General features: G+C 33.9%; 1 protein-coding gene across 5 annotated transcripts in view; it reads right to left on the minus strand.

Annotated features, from left to right (window-relative positions):
- The window catches only part of LOC110999052 (lethal(2) giant larvae protein), a 46,447-nt gene that overhangs the window by 4,667 nt on the left and 22,165 nt on the right, over positions 1 to 19,615 (minus strand). For all 5 annotated transcript variants that reach the window (XM_045632010.1, XM_045632013.1, XM_045632012.1 and 2 more), the window contains exons 3-21: positions 14,032 to 14,209; positions 13,354 to 13,600; positions 12,672 to 12,859; positions 12,084 to 12,263; positions 11,792 to 11,880; positions 11,320 to 11,439; positions 10,528 to 10,690; positions 9,772 to 9,961; positions 8,188 to 8,305; positions 7,070 to 7,171; positions 6,653 to 6,757; positions 6,126 to 6,285; positions 5,051 to 5,190; positions 4,393 to 4,537; positions 3,471 to 3,571; positions 3,195 to 3,299; positions 2,921 to 3,061; positions 2,181 to 2,341; positions 187 to 280 (exon numbers count right to left, since the gene is read on the minus strand). In XM_045632010.1, the coding sequence (XP_045487966.1) occupies positions 187 to 280; positions 2,181 to 2,341; positions 2,921 to 3,061; positions 3,195 to 3,299; positions 3,471 to 3,571; positions 4,393 to 4,537; positions 5,051 to 5,190; positions 6,126 to 6,285; positions 6,653 to 6,757; positions 7,070 to 7,171; positions 8,188 to 8,305; positions 9,772 to 9,961; positions 10,528 to 10,690; positions 11,320 to 11,439; positions 11,792 to 11,880; positions 12,084 to 12,263; positions 12,672 to 12,859; positions 13,354 to 13,600; positions 14,032 to 14,209 (2,727 nt within the window). The remainder of the gene's footprint in view (positions 1 to 186; positions 281 to 2,180; positions 2,342 to 2,920; positions 3,062 to 3,194; positions 3,300 to 3,470; positions 3,572 to 4,392; positions 4,538 to 5,050; positions 5,191 to 6,125; positions 6,286 to 6,652; positions 6,758 to 7,069; positions 7,172 to 8,187; positions 8,306 to 9,771; positions 9,962 to 10,527; positions 10,691 to 11,319; positions 11,440 to 11,791; positions 11,881 to 12,083; positions 12,264 to 12,671; positions 12,860 to 13,353; positions 13,601 to 14,031; positions 14,210 to 19,615) is intronic.

The following is a 19,615-nucleotide window of genomic DNA, read 5'->3' on the forward strand; positions in this document are numbered from 1 at the left end:
TTTCGTAATTCTACAGCTAATTTAAATATATAAATAAAAAGCATTATACTAAAGATATATATATATCTTTACATATATAAAGTGAGAACATTTATAAAAAAAAAATGTATTTAACAGTAACAATAACTAATTCGGATGTATGAAATAGAGGGTACACGTATAGCAGTAAAAAAGTATAAATATTACCTTAGTAGCTGACAACGTTATCCTCTGAAGTTCAGACGATGAATGCAAGTAGAGAGCTTCGCCACGTTTCGAGAAACATAAGGTTGAAATACCACTGAAACAATTAATATATAACGCATTAATAAAAAAATAGACACTAGTTCAGTTTCCCAATATTTTTGTGCCTCCTTATTCTTTCTAAATTTCTTATGTAACACAATTTTTAATTTAAAAAAAAAAACATTTGTTTACTTAAAAAACTTAATAGGTTTTAGGAAGAAATCACTCATACATATGAGAACACAAATTAAAGAACTGTCAATCTCTTGTAACAGCTCACACTGTAGAAAAACACTTATGTAAATAATATAAGAAATTTATATCCTTTAAAGTTTTTATTTTATAGTAAAATAATAAATTGGATTTAAGGAGGCATTTGCCAAGGGCACTCAGATATCTAGTGTATATGAGATGATAGATAGATAAATGTTAAAGTATCTGAAAAAAAAGATGAATTCAGCCCAAATCAAGTTAACATAACAAAATATAAATTAAAACAGATTATTAATAAACTCATGTACGACGCACTGGCGTGTTGCTCTTTTTTTTAATTTATGGATTCTCGGATGGTGATGAAATGTTATGATCGGATTCATGTACCGTAAATTTTTATTGCGTTGGTTAATAATTCAGATTCCTATTTATACTTTTAGTTATCATAATTTAGTTTGATTTGTCTTGTTATAATTTAATTGCTTCATAGTTTGGAAACATTAACGTATGAATATAGTTACGACCAATCAGAGCGGAGCCTCGAGTGGGGTCGAGACGCCATCTTGACTTTGGATATAGCACGGACGCGGAGCACGAAGAATTTCGTACAATGACCTTTGGGCCTACTGCCAGTGGTTAAAAACATTTTTTTTAAAAGTACGAATATTAAAAACGGTAGTTTAGAATTTGAGTTAGCTTTGTAAATAAGATCATCGACTTAATATAGGTAAGTACCCAAGGATAGCTTTTTACCCGATAGCCCGACCCTAAAATGAGACATTTTGCGTTTCTTACGCGGTGACACAAACTCCTTGAAAGTAAGGGACGTAGACGGGGTTGGTTCCATTTAAAGTTCTTACCGTTATAATTAATAATAACAGCAAATAAATTCAACGACCAAACACACAAACACCACGCACAACAAACTTAACCTCAAAAACGAAACTACTCACAAGCGAATCCGAGCACGGAATGATCTTTTATTTCAGCGTTAAAAAAGGAATTACTACTTATAACAAGACAAACAAATGGTTATGACTAAAAGGTTTACAATCTCTGAATACGGCGGTCACCGCATCTGTGTGAGCGCAACGGCAATATGTTTATGCGCGAGCGACAAAGACATAAGATGACGGGTCATTACGAAACGTACATACGAAATTCTTCGTGCTCCGCGTCCGGAGTATAGTACTGAACGCAGGAAAGTACTGATTTAGTATTCAATGGAGTTTTGCAGTGGTGAGATTGTGATTAAAAGTGAGATCGGGGACAGATACCCGCTGCTCGTTGTAATTTAAGCTAGTGTTATTTGTATTGTTAAAAGGAATCAAAATAACCACTAGTAACGACGAACGTTAGTACGAACTAAAAGTCTATATATATTTATATACGTACCTACGGCTCGGTTATCTGCTAGTTTTAATGATCCAGTGAATAGGCTCGCTCTTACAAATTACAAACATTGACCAAGTTACCGTAACTCTGTTTTGCAGACTCTTAATGTGGTTTAATTTTTTATTTTGTTTGTTATTACTGTTATTTTTAGTTATTAATCATTCATCGTTTGTTTAGTTTTTTCTTTGATATATTGCTTATGTCTAATGAAATTGATGTGTATGTGTGTGTTTAATTTGTGATGCCATATTTTCTCGTATTTTTAGGCGTACACATAAAAGCTATACGACAATTATTTGTGCGCGCACACGCTTAAGACGATGTAAATATATTTCTTATAAACTCACTTGATATCCTCCTTCCTGACGGCGGCAGCGTTAACCTGTCTCCTCAGATCGGTGGCGAGGAGAAGACAGTCTCCCAAATTGGTGAGGCACATCAGGCACCACTCGCGATGTCTTTCGGAACCGCTTGCGCATTCAAACCAAGCGAATGATGTACGTCGGACCTAGTGAAGTAGAGTAGAAACTTTTAACGGAGAAAAGTAATTTAGAGCACGGGACGACCAAAGTCGCCCATGAGCACCGTGTGTATGCTGGGCTTTGAGGATGAGTATGCTTTTTTTTAAACAACTGAAGGTCGTTTCTCCCCCCTAGTCCAGTCATTTCACAGTTCGCAAAAGAAGACTTCATCAAGGTGATGCAAACTCATCTCCCTTATAAATCAGTCAAATTTGGCAGCATTTTATCACTTGTCTCTTTTCATCATTAAAAAAATACAAGTTGACAGAAAGAGAAATAAGATCACTTTAAGCAAGAGGTTAATTGGAGTTATTTCATTTTTATAATTTAATAATCTACCCGTAAGAATTTTATTCACAAAAACATTACCCCACGATGTTTTATCATTAAATCTCGACTAAAGTAAGATAAGTATTCGTTACCATGGAAACCATACTTTTTTATGAAAAAAAAGCATCGTTACTTAACAGACACGGTTCCATCCATGTTATAATTAAATTAAATATAAAGGTATATTGTAAAGTATAAAGTATATAAGTTATATGTTGTTTGAAAATTAAACTCACCCGTGCCCCTTCATGCGCTGTGAGCTTGTATTTGTTGTGTGGCTTCAGTGAGGGCAACGTGAATACTTTGAACTGCTCTTCGGAGACGATCAGCACTCGGTGGGTTCCGCTCTCGGGCAGTGGGGCCACACCTCTTTCGACCTGCATTATAAATATACTTGTACTACACGAACAAATCAACTTAGCTGCTAAAATTTTATTAGATATTTTTTTGGACCTGTTTTGTCTGAAAATTTAAATTTGACACCATTTCTGCTTTTTAAAATATACTCACTTCTAACGGGTCAGGTAAAGGTACACTCGCACCATCAAGTACTGTGATACTTATCACGGGCGCTCTGTGTTTCAATTGTATTTCTTTCGCTAATTGACATGTAACCTGAAAAAATAACACGTAAAATTGAAAAAAGGTAAATTTCCTGATTACAATAATACGATAGTATTTGGAACGTTAATTAACAAAAAACAATCTTATTTTTTTATTAAATAACCATAATTTAAACTTATTTTAAGAAAAACTTTGCAGTTTTAAGGATCATGTAGGACTTACAGGATCTTCTTTCCGTTTATTCGCTCCGGGTACGTTAATAGTGAACGCGTATACGGTTCCGTTGTTCGTGCCCGCCCAAAGTGTTGGTACTGAATGTTGTGCTGGAATTAAGTAAAGGTTTTTTTGGTGAGCATTGTCGTAGCTGTAAATCAGTCGTAAAAAAGCGTAAAAAAATAAGTAGTAAGTGTAAGAAAAATATTTTTTTACGGTCTGAGCGAAAACACAATGAAATACTTTTTTTTATAGATCAGGGGTATGGCAGAGATCTGATGTTAAGAGATACCGTCACATATAGGCAATCATATTGCATTTTAAGAATTGATATGCTATTTTCAATTATCATCTTGTAATGCCCAATAGTGACCTAGCAGGAATCTAATACTTGGTAGGATAAACACTATTGTTGCGTTTCAACACAGTCAAATACCGTCATGAGACGCGAAGTTTCTTATTCGGAACTTTTCCTTCTCTGTTTTGTATCTAAAGAATAATGTGATTAACCCTTAAAGCTATCTCGTATCTGTTTTCGCAGTATGCTGTGGTCCCACCCCGATGACGCCTTTATCTTCGGAAATACATCAGAGGTATGTATGTATGTATGTGTTGTATAGATATTTGGTACTTTATCCATACATATTTAAAACTAAACCTATGTTTTTGCTTGGTTGACCGTTTCGAGTTTGTTGTGTCTACCTGCATTTTTGTTACTGTATTTGTTTTGTGAATTTTTGTATAGGTACCTTCTGTGCGTTCTATTAATAATTATTTAGTCTTGTAATGTTTTTCTCAGTAAGCGAATTTTTTAATTCATAATTATGAGAAATAAAGTTATTCTAACCGTATTGTAAAACAGACCCTAAGTATTAATAATTAATAACCCTATTATTCACGTAAAAGCGAACATTTAATTTGTATAACTCACTGTTAATAAGGAAAGTGCGTGCGAAGTAGAGACATCGGACCATCGACCCAAAAGCGTCATCATTGGACCTAGCTTCAACAGCACGTTCAACGGGCTTCACCGCCTCGTCGTTCTCTGCTATTTTCTCAACAACCTTCTTGGCGGGCTATAAATATTTATAATTATTCAACCATTTAAATTAACCATAATTCATATTATTCATTGTTTAAATGTACTGTCGACCAGTGTTGGCTTAGTCGGTTCTTTCTGAGGCCGTAGGTTCGTCGGCTGTGCACCAATGGACTATCTTTAAATGTGTGCATTTACTTCGCTTGAAAGAAAACTTCGTGAGAAAACGGGCTTGCCTTATAATGGCGTGTGTCAGGCACAAAAGACTGAACCTATTCGATCCACAAATGATCATGAAACAGATACAGAAACCTGAGGCCCAGACCTAAAAAAAGTTTAAACCCCAATAGAAACACACGATTTATTTTAATTTAAAATGTACAATTTTTTTTATAGAACCGGGGCAAACGGGCAGGAGGCTCACCTGATGTTAAGTGATACCGCCGCCCGTTACTCTCAATGCCAAAGGGCTGGCGAGTGCGTTGCCGACCTATTATGCAAACATATTTAAACATAAGCGTTTCTACTGGGAAAATAATAATACATGTACCTGTGCTGGTGATGTGGGACTGGCTGCAGTCGTCTGCCGTCTTTGTGAACGTCCTTTCCGAAGTCTTCTAAACGATTCCCTCAACGATTTCTTGAAGGATTTTCTTCTTGATATAGGCGTATCACCCGCTCCAGAGTGGTCTGAAGATAATTACATCTTAATATATATAAATCTCGTGTCACAATGTTTGTCCTCAATGAATTCCTAAACCACTTAACCGATTATAATAAAATTCGCACACCATGTGCAGTTCGATCCAACTTGAGAGATGCGATAGGTAAGATCTTTAATTATAGTCGCAATTTTATTTTATTGCAAATTATTTAATACAATTCCAACAGATGGAAATGAATTAAAGGTAGTTTAGTTTAGGTCCGTGTCGTGGTACCAACGTTTCACATAAGTTCTCCTACGGTTTCCCTTGATTAATTTACTTCTATGTAATATAACAAAAACCTTAGCCACAGCCACACAAACGCTTGGCCGAGTCTGCTAGTTTATTATAAAAATATTACCACCATTCATAAAAACTTAATTAGTGAACTTGACTGCAAGACAGCTGCATTTATATTAGTGAACAAAATAGTTAGAGCAGTGTTGGCCTGTGGCTTCAGCGTGCGACTCTCATACCTGAGGTCGTAGGTTCGATCCCCGGCTGTGCACCAATGGACTTTTTTTCTGTTCTCAATTAAAATTGTCAAATGAAAGGCATAGAGAAGCATTGGCAAGAAATTCTCGCAACCCATGGTAATCGCCAAGTTTTTTTTGTTTATTTATAAAGAGCATGAGCATACGAGAAAGTGATAACAATTAAACAAATAAAAAATTACAGGCAAAGTAATAGTCGTATTTGAAAAGGCGTCGTATTTAGGCTTAATTAATTAAATTTAATCAGTTAATTGTATTAAATACTTTGTTTGTTTGTTCCCTTTTGTAAATCTTTTTATTATAATGTATCATGTATTCCATCTGTGGCTTTGTTCTCGGTGTATTTGTTTGCTATAATATATATTTTGTGTTAGCTGTAGGAGTACAATATAAATAAATAAATAAAAAAAAGAAAAGAAAATCTTACCATGTGGATTAAGCGTGCACTTGTGTATTAGAGGCGTAGACGTAAACGCATCGATAAGGGCGAGACCGTGGGCGGTGCCCGCACAAACCACGCCCCACTCCCAATGCGCAGCCAACGATGTTATAGCCGCTGGGGGAGATATTTGGGCCACAGCACTTGCCTTAAACATATTAAATAACATCAGTAAATCAAGTAATAGTCAAGTTTCAGAATATTTTTTTTTGGGTTTTTAGAATTAAAAGTACTCAAAAAGTAAATCGTAAATAAGTAAAATTTGTGCGAAAATAATTAAAAGTTGAAGTAATAATCGTTACACCGTAGAGCCAATTCAAATATTCCAGTTATTATTCATCACGCACAACATCATCATAAATAAATGAGATAAAATCAAATACTTTTTTGAAAATCAAACTTATATAAAAAAAACCCCAAGTATTTAAAACTCAAAGCTGAAAACGTTACCAAATACAGAAAAAAATAAAAGTTGATTTAATTAAATTGTTTTTGGGCGATATGGTGATTTTTACCTGATATCCTTGAGGGAAAGTAAGCGCACCCGAACGTAATGTGAGTTGATCGTGTCCCTTCCATACAAAGCCATCGCGATCTGACACTATGTTCACAGATAATGACTGAAAATAGAAAAATACTAAAATTGTCTATAAATGCAAAGTATGTAATAAAATTATTAATCTTTTTAATAAACCATTGGCTCTAGAAAAATTAAGGTATGGCCTTAAAATATCTGCATCAGTTTCGTGATCATTTTTTTCTAATAGGCAAGTATGGATATGGAATCATCAGATAATTCCAATAGAATCGTAAAAAGTAGGAATCGAGAAGGATTAGTAGAATTTTGACACGTTAAATCGTCGACATTCTCTTTGAATACGTCTCTCTGTTCAAAAGATAAATTCAAAAACATTTAAAATATACTCTCATACCTTAACTTCAGCGGTGGAAGGACTATTTTTCAAACTAGCCATAACTATATGTCCCGCTGCACCACCGATTGTCAGCATACCGGATAATGGACAAAGTATTACCTGTAATTTGTTAAGACAATTCGTTAATAAAAATTATTCTTATATATCATAAGGTGGCGACTAACAACGAATTTTCGCTCGATGTGAATATTCGCGATTCCTCTGTGCTCCATCCCGTAGCAGTCAAAATGGCGGACGTAGAGGAAGTGAAAACTGACTTGTAATGTAACATTCACAGGGATTCGCCAACAAACCGACACCCGAGTTGAGCACGCTCGGGCGCTCGGCACTCGTATCAAGCTGATCAGTTCGATGCACTGACATGCCGAATATTCGACACCGACATATATTCACTGGTAGCTTTGCTATAGTACGGACGCGGAGCACGAAGAATTTCGTACAATGACCTTTGGGCCTACTGCCAGTGGTTAAAAACATTTTTTTATAAGTACGAATATTAAAAACGGTAGCTTTGATTTTTATTTAGACTAAACGGTTTGATGGATTTATAAAAAGGAACAGTTATGATTGCGACTAAGATTTGGTAAAAAAAACAGAAATACTCTTAAAAAAAACATTTAATTTAGTCAGAGGCATCTATTTCTGATGAACTATCAGATGTTACGCCAGATACGTTACTACTTATATACTATACTATAACATATATACTACTTATAACAAAACAAACCAAAGTACATGTGCACCACCACATGTCTTTATGGTTATGACTAAAAGGTTTACAATCTCTGAATGCGGCGGTCACTGCATCTGTGTGAGCGCAACGGCAATATGTTTATGCGCGAGCGACAAAGACATAAGATGAGGGGTCATTCTACGAAATTCTTCGTGCTCCGCGTCCGTACTATAGTAATTTATAATATGATTAACTATCCACTCATATTTATTTATATACTATACAAATTATAACTTATACTTATCCCTTATAGTTGATGCGAAAGTACAGGCCGCTAAGTCTTTAAAATCATTTAAAAAAAAATCGAAGAATCCTTCGCCAATTCAAAAGAATATAAATTCTATACACAGTTTACGTCATGTTAATTCGACGTAGAACTCACCCGTTTGACTGCGAGTCGCGGGTCATCACTGTATGGGTCGAAAGTGCCGACGCGTCTGAATGGAGGCCATTCTTCTTCTTCATTTTGACTGTCATTATTCTCGCCGATTTCTTCACCACTGTAATATTTATATATTCATTATAACCTCTTACAAAATGGATGCCTGTTAAGTCGTAATTTTATTAAATTATCACTATTTTGTATGGATACAAAGGAGTGAAATGAAATCTTCAATTCAATTGTTATAATATCATTATTAAAATTTGATTAATATAGTCACACAGGTATGTGAGACCATCTATCATATTGTTGTTCTCGAAAATAACCTGAATCATTTTTATTAAGAGTCTGTAAACTCTTAATAAAGTTCGCATATATCCATCCCCGTTCCGCCTTTGATGTCAATTGTCAACTAAGAAGTCATATTATGCCATCAAAATGGTTTTAAACTATTATATTTGTCATCGGACTGTCTAATTTAAGTTAATTACTAAATTATGAGAAAGCAGAATATTAATTGGGTTTTCAAGAACACTTATAACTTAAGCACGGCTGTACCAAAATTGATGGTTTTTTGAAGTATTCGTCTCCGTCCCGAATTGCAGAAGAAAAAAATTCAATACAAAATATTCACGGGTTTCGTAACTGTCAAATGTTTTATGGTAAACTCTCCCATCAAATTAAAAAACATATTTAAATGAATGTTAGGAATTATAATAATACGATATTCTGTAAATATAAGGCGGTATGAATTTCGCCGGGTCAGTTCATAAAATACCTAAACAATAACATAAATACCTAAAAAATAACTACTAAAGAGATTTTACAGAAAAACGATTTAGCACTTTAGTAGTCAAAATGTATGATTTTAGATGCAAAAAACGCATGTAAACAGGGAAAAAGCGAAGTGAAATCTACTTTAGCCTGATATATTAAGCTAAGTTACCTTGCGCTCGATCTTTTCAGTCCACTTGAAGCAAGCATCAAAAAGCATAGTAATTATAGCTACATTTTAAGCAAATTCATGGATATGAATGCAAATAATCATATCTAGCAATCAAATACGTAAATATATTTAAATTTTGTTATATTAACTACAATTTATTACCATAGATTAGTCAAAAGGGGCCGTTCATGTATACGTAGTATACGTAAGCAGATTTACTGCAATTTATCCCCTCCACCCCATCTTGTCAGCTAAGCTCTCAAATATAAGTACATAAACCTATTAATGTTTTGTAGGAACCCTCGAAAATGCATCATCTTTCGAAGCATAGACAATGTGTGTATAATATTTCTAAAAATTTAAATAAGTACAGTTAACAAACACCTAATAAGAAAATCAATGACCCCCCCCCTCACCCCTATAGTGCTTACGTAATACCTGAACGGCCTCAAAGATATTAATAATACTTTAAAACATATATTAATTTAATACTGTGAGTGTGTGATATTACATGCCCTTTTTATTTAATTAATTTTGTTAATGTTATATTAAAACAATTATAATTACAAATAACTATCGAAAACGCGAAATCTACTTTGAATAGTCCCAAACCCCTTGAAATATGAACTCGAACTAACCTAAAGAGATGCGCAGTGGTATATTTGTACAAGGGCGTCATAACCACGCCGCTGACATCCCAGAAGCGAATGGAGCCATCCTCGTGGCCAGTTAGGAGGATCTGTCGATCGGCCGATTCGCTTGGCTCCACATCACCACCGGATATGGGCCAAGCACTGTCCGAATATACATCCTCGATTTGCTTCTCACCTGGTACATTGAAATAAGATCTTAAATTTAACGTTAACAAAGGCTCAATAACTAAGTCACTGTTATAAGTAATCGGTTATGTCATTATAAAAAAAAATATTATTTAAAATAGTTAATATTTATTTTTTGTAGTAGAACACATTATTAATTATTAATTATAGGCAGTTATGCTCAATTTATATTTCTTTAATTAATTATTTCATTGTAAATAAAACTTTTAAATACCAGGATATATATAAATGTATACACAAATTATTTATTACAAATATATATTTGTATATAATAATTATTAAACATATAAGTAGTAGTAAACGTTTTTTTATTCTATGATACTCTTGTTATTTATATTTAGATTTTTTTTAAGTAATTTGAACTAATTGACATTTCAAATAATGCTATGAATCTGGACATAAAATAATATTACAAGTAAATTAATTTCGTTCAAGTTATTGTAAAGTAGAATTATAAATGAACAATACAGAAAAAATAGTTTTTTTGTCCAGTTTATTTACGAGCAAAATTACGTGCGAGTGAAAGGACAAAGCTATTTGTGACGTCAAACTCACCCGCAGCCACAATATTATCGTAAACTGTATCAGCCACATTGTCCACAAGGTACGCGGTAGTGATGGCACTGGCGTGTATCGACACGAGGTAGGGCAGACGTAATGGCCGCCATTTTGCATCACAAAGATCTATTACCACTAATTCTTCTTCCACTAGGACCACCTGTCGATAAAACATTATATTTTGAATATTTTATTTGTCTATTTTATTGACGTTACATTAAAATGAAAACATTAATTATTAGGGATGCAACCGAGGGCCTTATCGCAAACAAGCGGTCTCTCCCAGGAAAACCTAGTAAGAAAAAAACGAAAAATTAACACGAAAGCACAACCAATTCAATTACTTTTCTTTAATTAAATCCCAAAGGCTCTTTTATCTCTGCCTTTTAATAAATCTAAGAAATGTATTAAAGAAAAGCTGTATAAAAAGACTTACTATAATGTTAACTATTTCTACTTAATTTGCAATATTTGTTTTAAAATAACTTTTGTTTGATGATTTGCTTTTTTAAAAGAGTACCGAGAGTTATTTACGCTGGCTTTTTCTCTCGGCCTCCTCTGCCTTATTTGCCGATGAGTAGGGATGTCAACCGATTCAAATTTAATGATGTGGAAAAAATGATACCTATATCCTAAATTCCATAATAAACATAATTTATTTAATAAAAAACAGTAGTAACGGTGAAAAAAATTATCGTGGATGGGCCAAAGAGTGTTGTGAAACAAGTGAATATAGGGGAAGGATGCATTTAAGTATTTTAATAATCTTTTCTGTTTCTTGAAACTCACCAAGGCAGCGGCAACTTGATTCACAGATTGCACTTGAATCTGCGTGGGAGTCTGTGGGCGATCTTCCTGCAAGGGCGTTCCATCTGGTGGTACCGATGTAGTTGTGAAGAAGTCAATGACCTGCAAGTATTTTTTGACTAGTTACTATTCGCCTCAAAAATATTTTTATGAAAAGGCAGGTGGCATTATCTCTGCGTGCAGTCTTTACCGAAGAACTCGAAATCGTGTATTAAAACTATGCATTTTAGCAAAAATGTATTATAGAATATAGGGGCATATTGCCAGGAGGCTCTCCTGATGTTAAGTGATACCGCACCGCCCATGGGCACTGTCAATGCCAAACAGCTCGCGAGTGCGTTGCCTGCCTTTATATATATCAAGAGAGATTAATATGCAACGCTAACTTTTAGTTATTCATAAGCATGAACATGTATAAATATATTAGTTATTTTTGAGAATAATAATAACTTACCCGACTTGTAAAGTCAAATGCGACATGTTTCTCGCCTTGTTGTACTGTCACCGTGTACTTATCTGAATAAGATGCTCGGGGCATACCACCTGAAAATATAAATATTTAATTGAAATACAAATCCCACATTATAAGGTATAAATGTAATAAAATCTGATTTCTAATATAAATTATAATTAAATAAATCTGTTCGTGTTTACTTTAGTTTAGATTGTAGTCTAAAAACAATTAAGAATGACAAAGATTGCCATTCCTTCCACTATCATTAAATAGATATATATATAAATTTTACCTGCATATATAATGATCTCGTCCCCATGAACACTATTCCTATTAAGAATCTTCGTAATGGCCTTGCAAGGGTAAGGCCCGTACGGAGTCACGGGCTCTTTGAGAGGTCGATCGCTGGACGCGCCCGCAACCTCCCACGTAACGTACGAGCCATCGTTATGGGACGATGTGAAGTGTTCGCCTGAAATTTAGAAAAAAAAATAACAATAAATTTAAAATATGCCTTATAATTAACAATTTTATATACATTGGTTAATAGCATCAAAAAACACTTATTTTAAAAGAAATATCGCAAATTTATTAGAAGTAGCCTGTCGCCAGGCACTTTTATCAACTAGATAATCGCTAACTTTATAGTAAGCCTTTTTACTCAACTTTTCTTTAATACATTTCTTAAATATATTAAAAGGCAGAGATAAAAGAGCCTCTAGGATTTTATTAAAGAAAAGTAATTGAATTGGTTGTGCTTTCCTTGCACTTTACCATTAAGTTTTCATTTTTCTTTTGGAAAAACAGACATATAAATTTAGACACACGTGTTTTGAAGCCCTAATATATGACATTCGGAAAAATATTATATATTATATACCTTCGTCATTCCAACACAAGCTCTCCAACTGCTGATTGGATACAAAGGTGTGTGTTGGTGTGGATGTCTGTCTGTCCCATAGAACGACTAAGCCTCTGTTGTATCCAATCAAGATTTTGGTAGGAATTTTTGGGTGTTCACAAACTGATTCCACTGCACCAGGATTTACTTTGAAGTCTTCTGGACAGCTGGAAGATAAAAAATTACAATAAGATTAGGCCAAATTATTTCAATGTCTGAGATCAATATCTAACGTTCCAATTGCAATAATCACGAACCGTAAATAGTTCTACAGAATCTGATTTCGTTTCTCGTGGAAATAATGCATTAGAAGTAAAATATTTCTTGCATCTAATTCAAGATGTATTACGAAAGTGTGTATATATATTGTGTGTATGTGTATAATATACACACTTTCGTTTTTTTAACCTCGTTTAATTCAGTAGCGGTATGGCTGTTTATAAATCGTGATTTAAAGATAAAGTATGTAAGAGATCTATTCGTTTGGTTAGTTTAAGTAGTTGAGGTTTAGGTTAGTTTAAAAAAATAAGTAAATAAAAACCAAAATTTGAAGTTGTAGTATTTAATTGGAGTGGTAGGTTGTGTAGCTTTAATCGGGTGCAAACACATCGGTACAAAATATCATTTCATACTTGATTGAAATTGCAAAATATATACTCACTTCTGCATAACAACATCTTGATAAATGACGTCTTCGCTCATATTAAAACTGCTTGCATCAAGAGTGTAAATGTTTCCACCCTCAGTACCAAGTAACAAATTCTTGCCCGACGACTCCATACACATCGCTGATATTTTCTTATTCTTGCCTTCGAAGGCATGACTCTTTAATTCCACTAGTGACTTCTCATTTATTTCCCATAGGTGTAGACTGTTGTCGTCGCACAGTGATATTAAACGGCCGGTGCCTGGAATTATGAATTGTTATGTGTAAAGCCAAACTGTATAAATAATTTTTAAATATAAATAAAATAAATCAGTGGCGCTAAACTGTATTAGGTCTAGCACTCAGATTTCTGTATCTGATTCATACTCATTTGTCGATATAATTGACAAGTGGATCTAAAGGCTGGATTTCCACGATGTTTTCCTTCACTATTCGACGGAATGTTAAATGTACGTCTAAAAAATAAAAAAAATGTGCCATTCGTGCACAGCCGGAATCGAACCTATGACCTCAGAGATGAGAGTCGGACGTAGAAGCCACTAAGCCAAAACTATTCTTTTTTTACATTTGATGACAGTTGTCAAATAACAATAGTTATTTCTCGTCTAATTCGCAAGTTATATATACTCATTCAAACACTACAAATCTTTCATCTGAATGAATTTGTCTTACCGGGTATAAAATGTATTTGCGTGACCGCCGCGTCTGGGTTTGTGTGTTGTCCATACAGCTCGACCCCAGGTCGGCCATAGACCTTTAGGGCGCCGGTGGCTGTGCCGATAGCTGACAGCCTGAGTAGCGGGTCCCATGCTAGTGCTGACGCCCTATGTGGAAAGCCGTGTTGCACTGTCTGAAAAATACAAATGAGAATTTTTGATATTAGAATCCTAATTATGTTATGTATGTACTAAGCTTTTTACTATCACAAATGTATTGTCAACAATATTAGAAGCATCGATACGCCATTTTGCCGATACGATACCGATGCGGATAATCATATAGAAATATCACCGATACCGATACCAACACTTATTTAATTAAATTAGGATAACATATATGTCAAATTTAGTTTAGAGTTTTTCATTTTATATTTTAAACACTCACACACAATCTTTAATAAAGATTAAACGTTTTGTTATTAAATGATAGTAGAAGATAGAGATTTAAATTCAGGATTAAAATAAATAATTAAATTTAAATAAAATTAACATATGTTAATAATTAAATTTACAGAACAAAGTACACATGTCAGAAGTGAAACTTCTTTGTAAATTAAATATTACTAAGGTAAAAGCCCCAATAGAGGATCATGTACCATGCATATCATATGCATGGTACTCTCTACTAAATACACTCCATGTATTTGTGTATCTATATTCACACTGTTTACACACTGTATACGTGCTATGCGACAAAATCGCCATCTAAAGTTTTAATATGTAACTACTAAACGAATAAAAAACCGAAACTAATGTACATCAAGCGATAGCGTGTATTTTTTCTGTATCTCCATTTCTCACTCTCTCTCAATCGGACTCAAACGCTCTCTCCCTTTTCTTCGACAAAAACGCTGCACATCTTCATGAAGTTTTTTCCGTAAAAAAAACGCCTAAATAAGTTTCCCTTCAAGAATTACCTAAAGTCAATGGCATATAAATCTTGATAACAAAAACTTATTGTTAGCAAAATTAGCCGCTAATATAAGTATAATTGAATGACAAATAAAGCCTACATGTTAATTTGACTCGCGGAGCGTGGTTTCGTATGAGTCATAGTGCTATGCAATCCGATGAGAATATTAATCTTTATATCTACTATACACCTGTAAAACTGGTCGATATTGCTTCATATTATTCAGTTAATTTCATTGAAATAAACAATTATACTTGTGAGCCTGAGTTGTAATAGACTACTTTGTATAGTTAAATGTTATCGTTATCAAATTATTTCATTAATGCAAGACGGAAGCCTCTGTGTAAATATTTATTCTATAATGTACTGGTATTTTTATTGGCTACAACTTTGTAAGTCCTCGATAATGATTTTTATATGTCGTCTTATTCCTTCGTATAGTCACTGTTGTCGTAAAGTGTATATTGAAAGCGAACTATGACTTTCGTACATGTCAAAATGAATTGGGATTTGACATCTGTACGAAGGTACGCAAACTGATAAAGTAGTTCGGTTTCATTCCTTACTTAATCAGAATTCTCGTAACTGGCTTTAGCAGAATGCGTAGACGATTCTGGAGTCTCAAGAAAAGTTGTTATGGATCCAGAACACTTGCAATGTTACCTTGGAGGTTTAATTAAAAAAAACAAAACATAAAATCCAAACACAAAGAAAAATGGAGAGAAGTTACCCTGGCATCAAGCAAAAGGACAAAGAAAATTTTAATGGGCTAGACACAAAACCTGGTAGCAGAAGCAAAACATCGAGTGGCTTCTGCCATAGTAAAAGATATTTAATTGTGGAGGTAGCAAACAATAGAGAATTGTGGAATGCCTTGGAGCAGGCTATTACATATATATATTAGTACAACATTTTAATTTTTATTACTTCTGACGTTTAGAATAAAATAAAGCTATTATTAATAATACGGAACTAGGCTACTCGACATACCCTCTCACTCACTAATCCAGGGGCCGTACAAAGCTAAAAATGTGATCACAGAAACGTGCATACAAATTGCAGAATAATAAGTTAATAAATTACTTTAAACTGCTTTCAAGTGCGAACGATTTATTATACGAAAAAGCACATTTATAGATTGGATTGTCGCCAGAGTATTTTGTTTAAAAACGTTTTCGACTAGAGGGCATTCAGAGTACTTCTACATCTACTTCTTGAATTCACTAAAGCTTAGGTTTAGTGAATTCAAGAAGTAGTATCAAATCAAATCAAAATTAATTTATTCAATTTAGATGCGTCTTAGAGCATGCTCATGAATGTTAAAAACGTTTACAAAATTCGCGAAAGAGCAAAACTACGCCATCCGTTCGCAAAACTAACAGGAGGCCTTGTACTGAGAAGAACGGGCAAGAAACTCAGCAAGTTTTAGCCTCCCTCTACAAACAATAATTCAAAGGAAAATGTCATAAACCGTATATATGTATATATAAAATAGAAAGGTCACTTAAACCTCTAAACTGAAGCTGAAATACAAAAACGAGACTTGTCAAAATGCAATATGACGGGAGACAAGATTTCGCCCTATGTCCCCTTTTTTAAATCTTACCGTAACAACCGTACGAAGTGTTGTTTATGAGGATTTGTTTAATTAATTAATTAAGGAAAAATCCAAGCTCATTTCATCAGTTACAAATTCCTTTCACGTATCATGAAATCGGAAAATTTATTGGCGGAGTTGCACCATCTCTTACAGACAGTAATAACTCTTGAATCTGACTGTAATATTTAAGTCCCTATCTGCAACACAGACTTCACCTAGACCTGGTTATTATTGAACCCATGACTAATATTGGGTATTGAACCCATGACTTCCAAGCTATAAGCTATTACTAAACCAGGTAGACTGTTATAGTCCTCAGATGAATTACTATATGCAATTGAAGGTATTTAAGCCGTCCTTCGCAAAAAACATTGAATATAACAATGAAAGTGTTATGTCATTGTATAGTTATAAGTAGAACAAACATAACACCGTGGGAATTGTACTTTTGCACTCTTTTGTATGTTACGTGACGCAGAATGGAGTATTCCGGGAATGAGCGGCTTGTGATGGCTTCAAAGGCGATGTAACGAACGATAAGTAATTAGCTTAATTTAGCGCAGTTAGTTTTTTTATCTATCTAAGTATATAAAACAAAGTCGTGTTAGTTACACCACTTATAACACAATATCGGCTAGACCGATGTTAGTTATCTCTTGTTTGGTGGATTCTTCAAATAGTAGAATTAATAATAACATATCAAATAAGTTACCTACAACAATAAATAAAGTAATTATTTTACGAAACAGTATTGACAAAACTACGCTAAATTTTACAGTGTCTGTTAAAAAATTCCGACATTGTTATTAAGTTAATATTGTTATTAATTTTGCGCTCAGAGTAATTAAAAATAGTTATGAAAAATATACAAAGTATAATAGTTTTATGTGCATATATTTAAATATTTTCCTTTTGCCTTTTTATTTATTCTTTAGCTGTATCAGAACTCTCATATTTGTTTTCATATAAAACACGCACTAGTTTGATAGGGTTTCAGTCGTCAAACACATAACTAATTAATCACGAAGGCTTATTTAAACATAAAAACCCAATGAGAATTCGCCGCTTTGGTTTGGTCAAAGCATTTCTCATTTATGAGGAATCGAACCATAATTTTAAAACATATTAAAATATTAATATTTATTTATTGTTGTGACTTCGTTTTTATTATTAATTTTCTTTTTAAACAAACATTTAATTAAGTACTTAATGAAAGTGGCTGTCATATTTTCTGGAGAAATGTATTTAGGTAAAGGTAGAAATTTCGTTGTCAAACAATAAAGTGTGTAAGCGTAAATGAATGTTAATGAGTTTTGGTTATCTATTATAACTATCGCCTTATCGTGTGACCACATTTAATGCGGTGACCAATTACTTCAGGTACTATCATTAAAGTAAGTATTTGACAATTTTTATTACCGCTAGATAAAATAAAATTCTAGTATTTGTTTGTATGTATGATCAAATTTAAAAGAAAAATGAGAAGCTATTACAATATCTGAGTACATTATATATATATTTATGTTGTCTTGCCCCAATTGGGAATGGGGCAAACGTCCTAATTTATCATAACATAAAGCTCAACCATAATATCTATCAATTAATCAGTCATATTATCAGGTCTGAGTAGAAAGCAAGAGTATCAGTAATACAAATACACGAGTACACAGAATTTGATCAGCCGAGCTTCGAACGCACGTTAGGGTTGAGAATTTATATTATTTATATTTTAATTGCCACGCCCAGCGCTTTTCTAAACATATAGACTACTTTGAATAAATTTCGATTACAATGCAGCTAAACACGTGTAGTACTTGTTCTATCGTGAAAGCCGGTCTGGTATTCGTTGAATGGATTACAAAAGAATAATTTACCTAATAACGGAACACAGCTCCGTACGTGACCAGTTTAATGCATGTAATATATACATGATCAGCCCTGTTGGACAGGGAAATAAGCAGGGAAGTGGATAGGTAAATGTCGGTCGTACTGCCACTAGTCATGCCGTTGGTATTGCCATGGCAGAGCTAGATTTTAAACGCTGAACTATTCAAGAGATTATCAAGTATAGAGAAATGGCCACAAACTTTCTTTTAATACATTGCTTTGTTAAAAGTATTTGTTTAGTAGCTATGTCGCTTAATGAGTCGTTCAAACAACAGCCTCAAACAAAACCGCGGCGTTCAACTAGCGGCCTGAATGATATTCAGCCAGTTGATCAAACAGCTAGGCATGCTAGGATGACTTGCAGGGATGACGTTTCATTACTTGCCTAGCCTGTTGACTGTTAATTTAAATTTACTTTTAAATTCAAATCCACATTCTGCCACTTTCAAAGCCAAACATCTTCATACTATAAATATGGCGTCGGCAAACTACAATATTCATGGTGTTCTCCAAAGTTTAATGAAAAGCAAGAAGTACAATGGAAGAGTGTAGTGACCATTTATTTTTTAAAGAAAAATTTTTTGTTCGATGTTTCATCTCTTATTTCTTCCTTATAGTTTCACTGTCGTACGAATGACCTAAGCATTATTAAACGTTACGGCTGAATATCTTTAGTTTAGTTATCGTCTAGGCTGCTGATTGAACGGCAAATTAAGCTAGTTAGCTGCGATAGCATATACATACCAACATATGGAACATTTTGTTTTTTTCAAAAAACATACGTTTATTTTGGAACATAAGATCATCATAGTATCACTTATTCCACGTCATTAAATTCGAACCTGTTGGCATCCCTACTCATTGGCAAAGGAGACAGGTGTTGGCCGAGAGAAAAAGCCGGCGTAAAAAAACTCTCGGTACTCTTTTTAAAAAAAAGCAAATCATCAAACAATTAAACTATGCTAAAGATCTAAAGATCGCTTTTATGGAATTAAATACCTAACTTTCTATATTTATATAATCCATTGATGAGTTAATCTAAATTAAAATGTTACTCGGCCAGTTTCTAGATAGTCTCATTCTATACAAGTAGATTCCACTCGGTTTCTAGTTCGGCGCGTCAATGGCAGGAGGCTT

The sequence above is a fragment of the Pieris rapae genome, chromosome 17 (assembly GCF_905147795.1).
Source record: "Pieris rapae chromosome 17, ilPieRapa1.1, whole genome shotgun sequence".
NCBI classification, from domain to species: domain Eukaryota; kingdom Metazoa; phylum Arthropoda; class Insecta; order Lepidoptera; family Pieridae; genus Pieris; species Pieris rapae.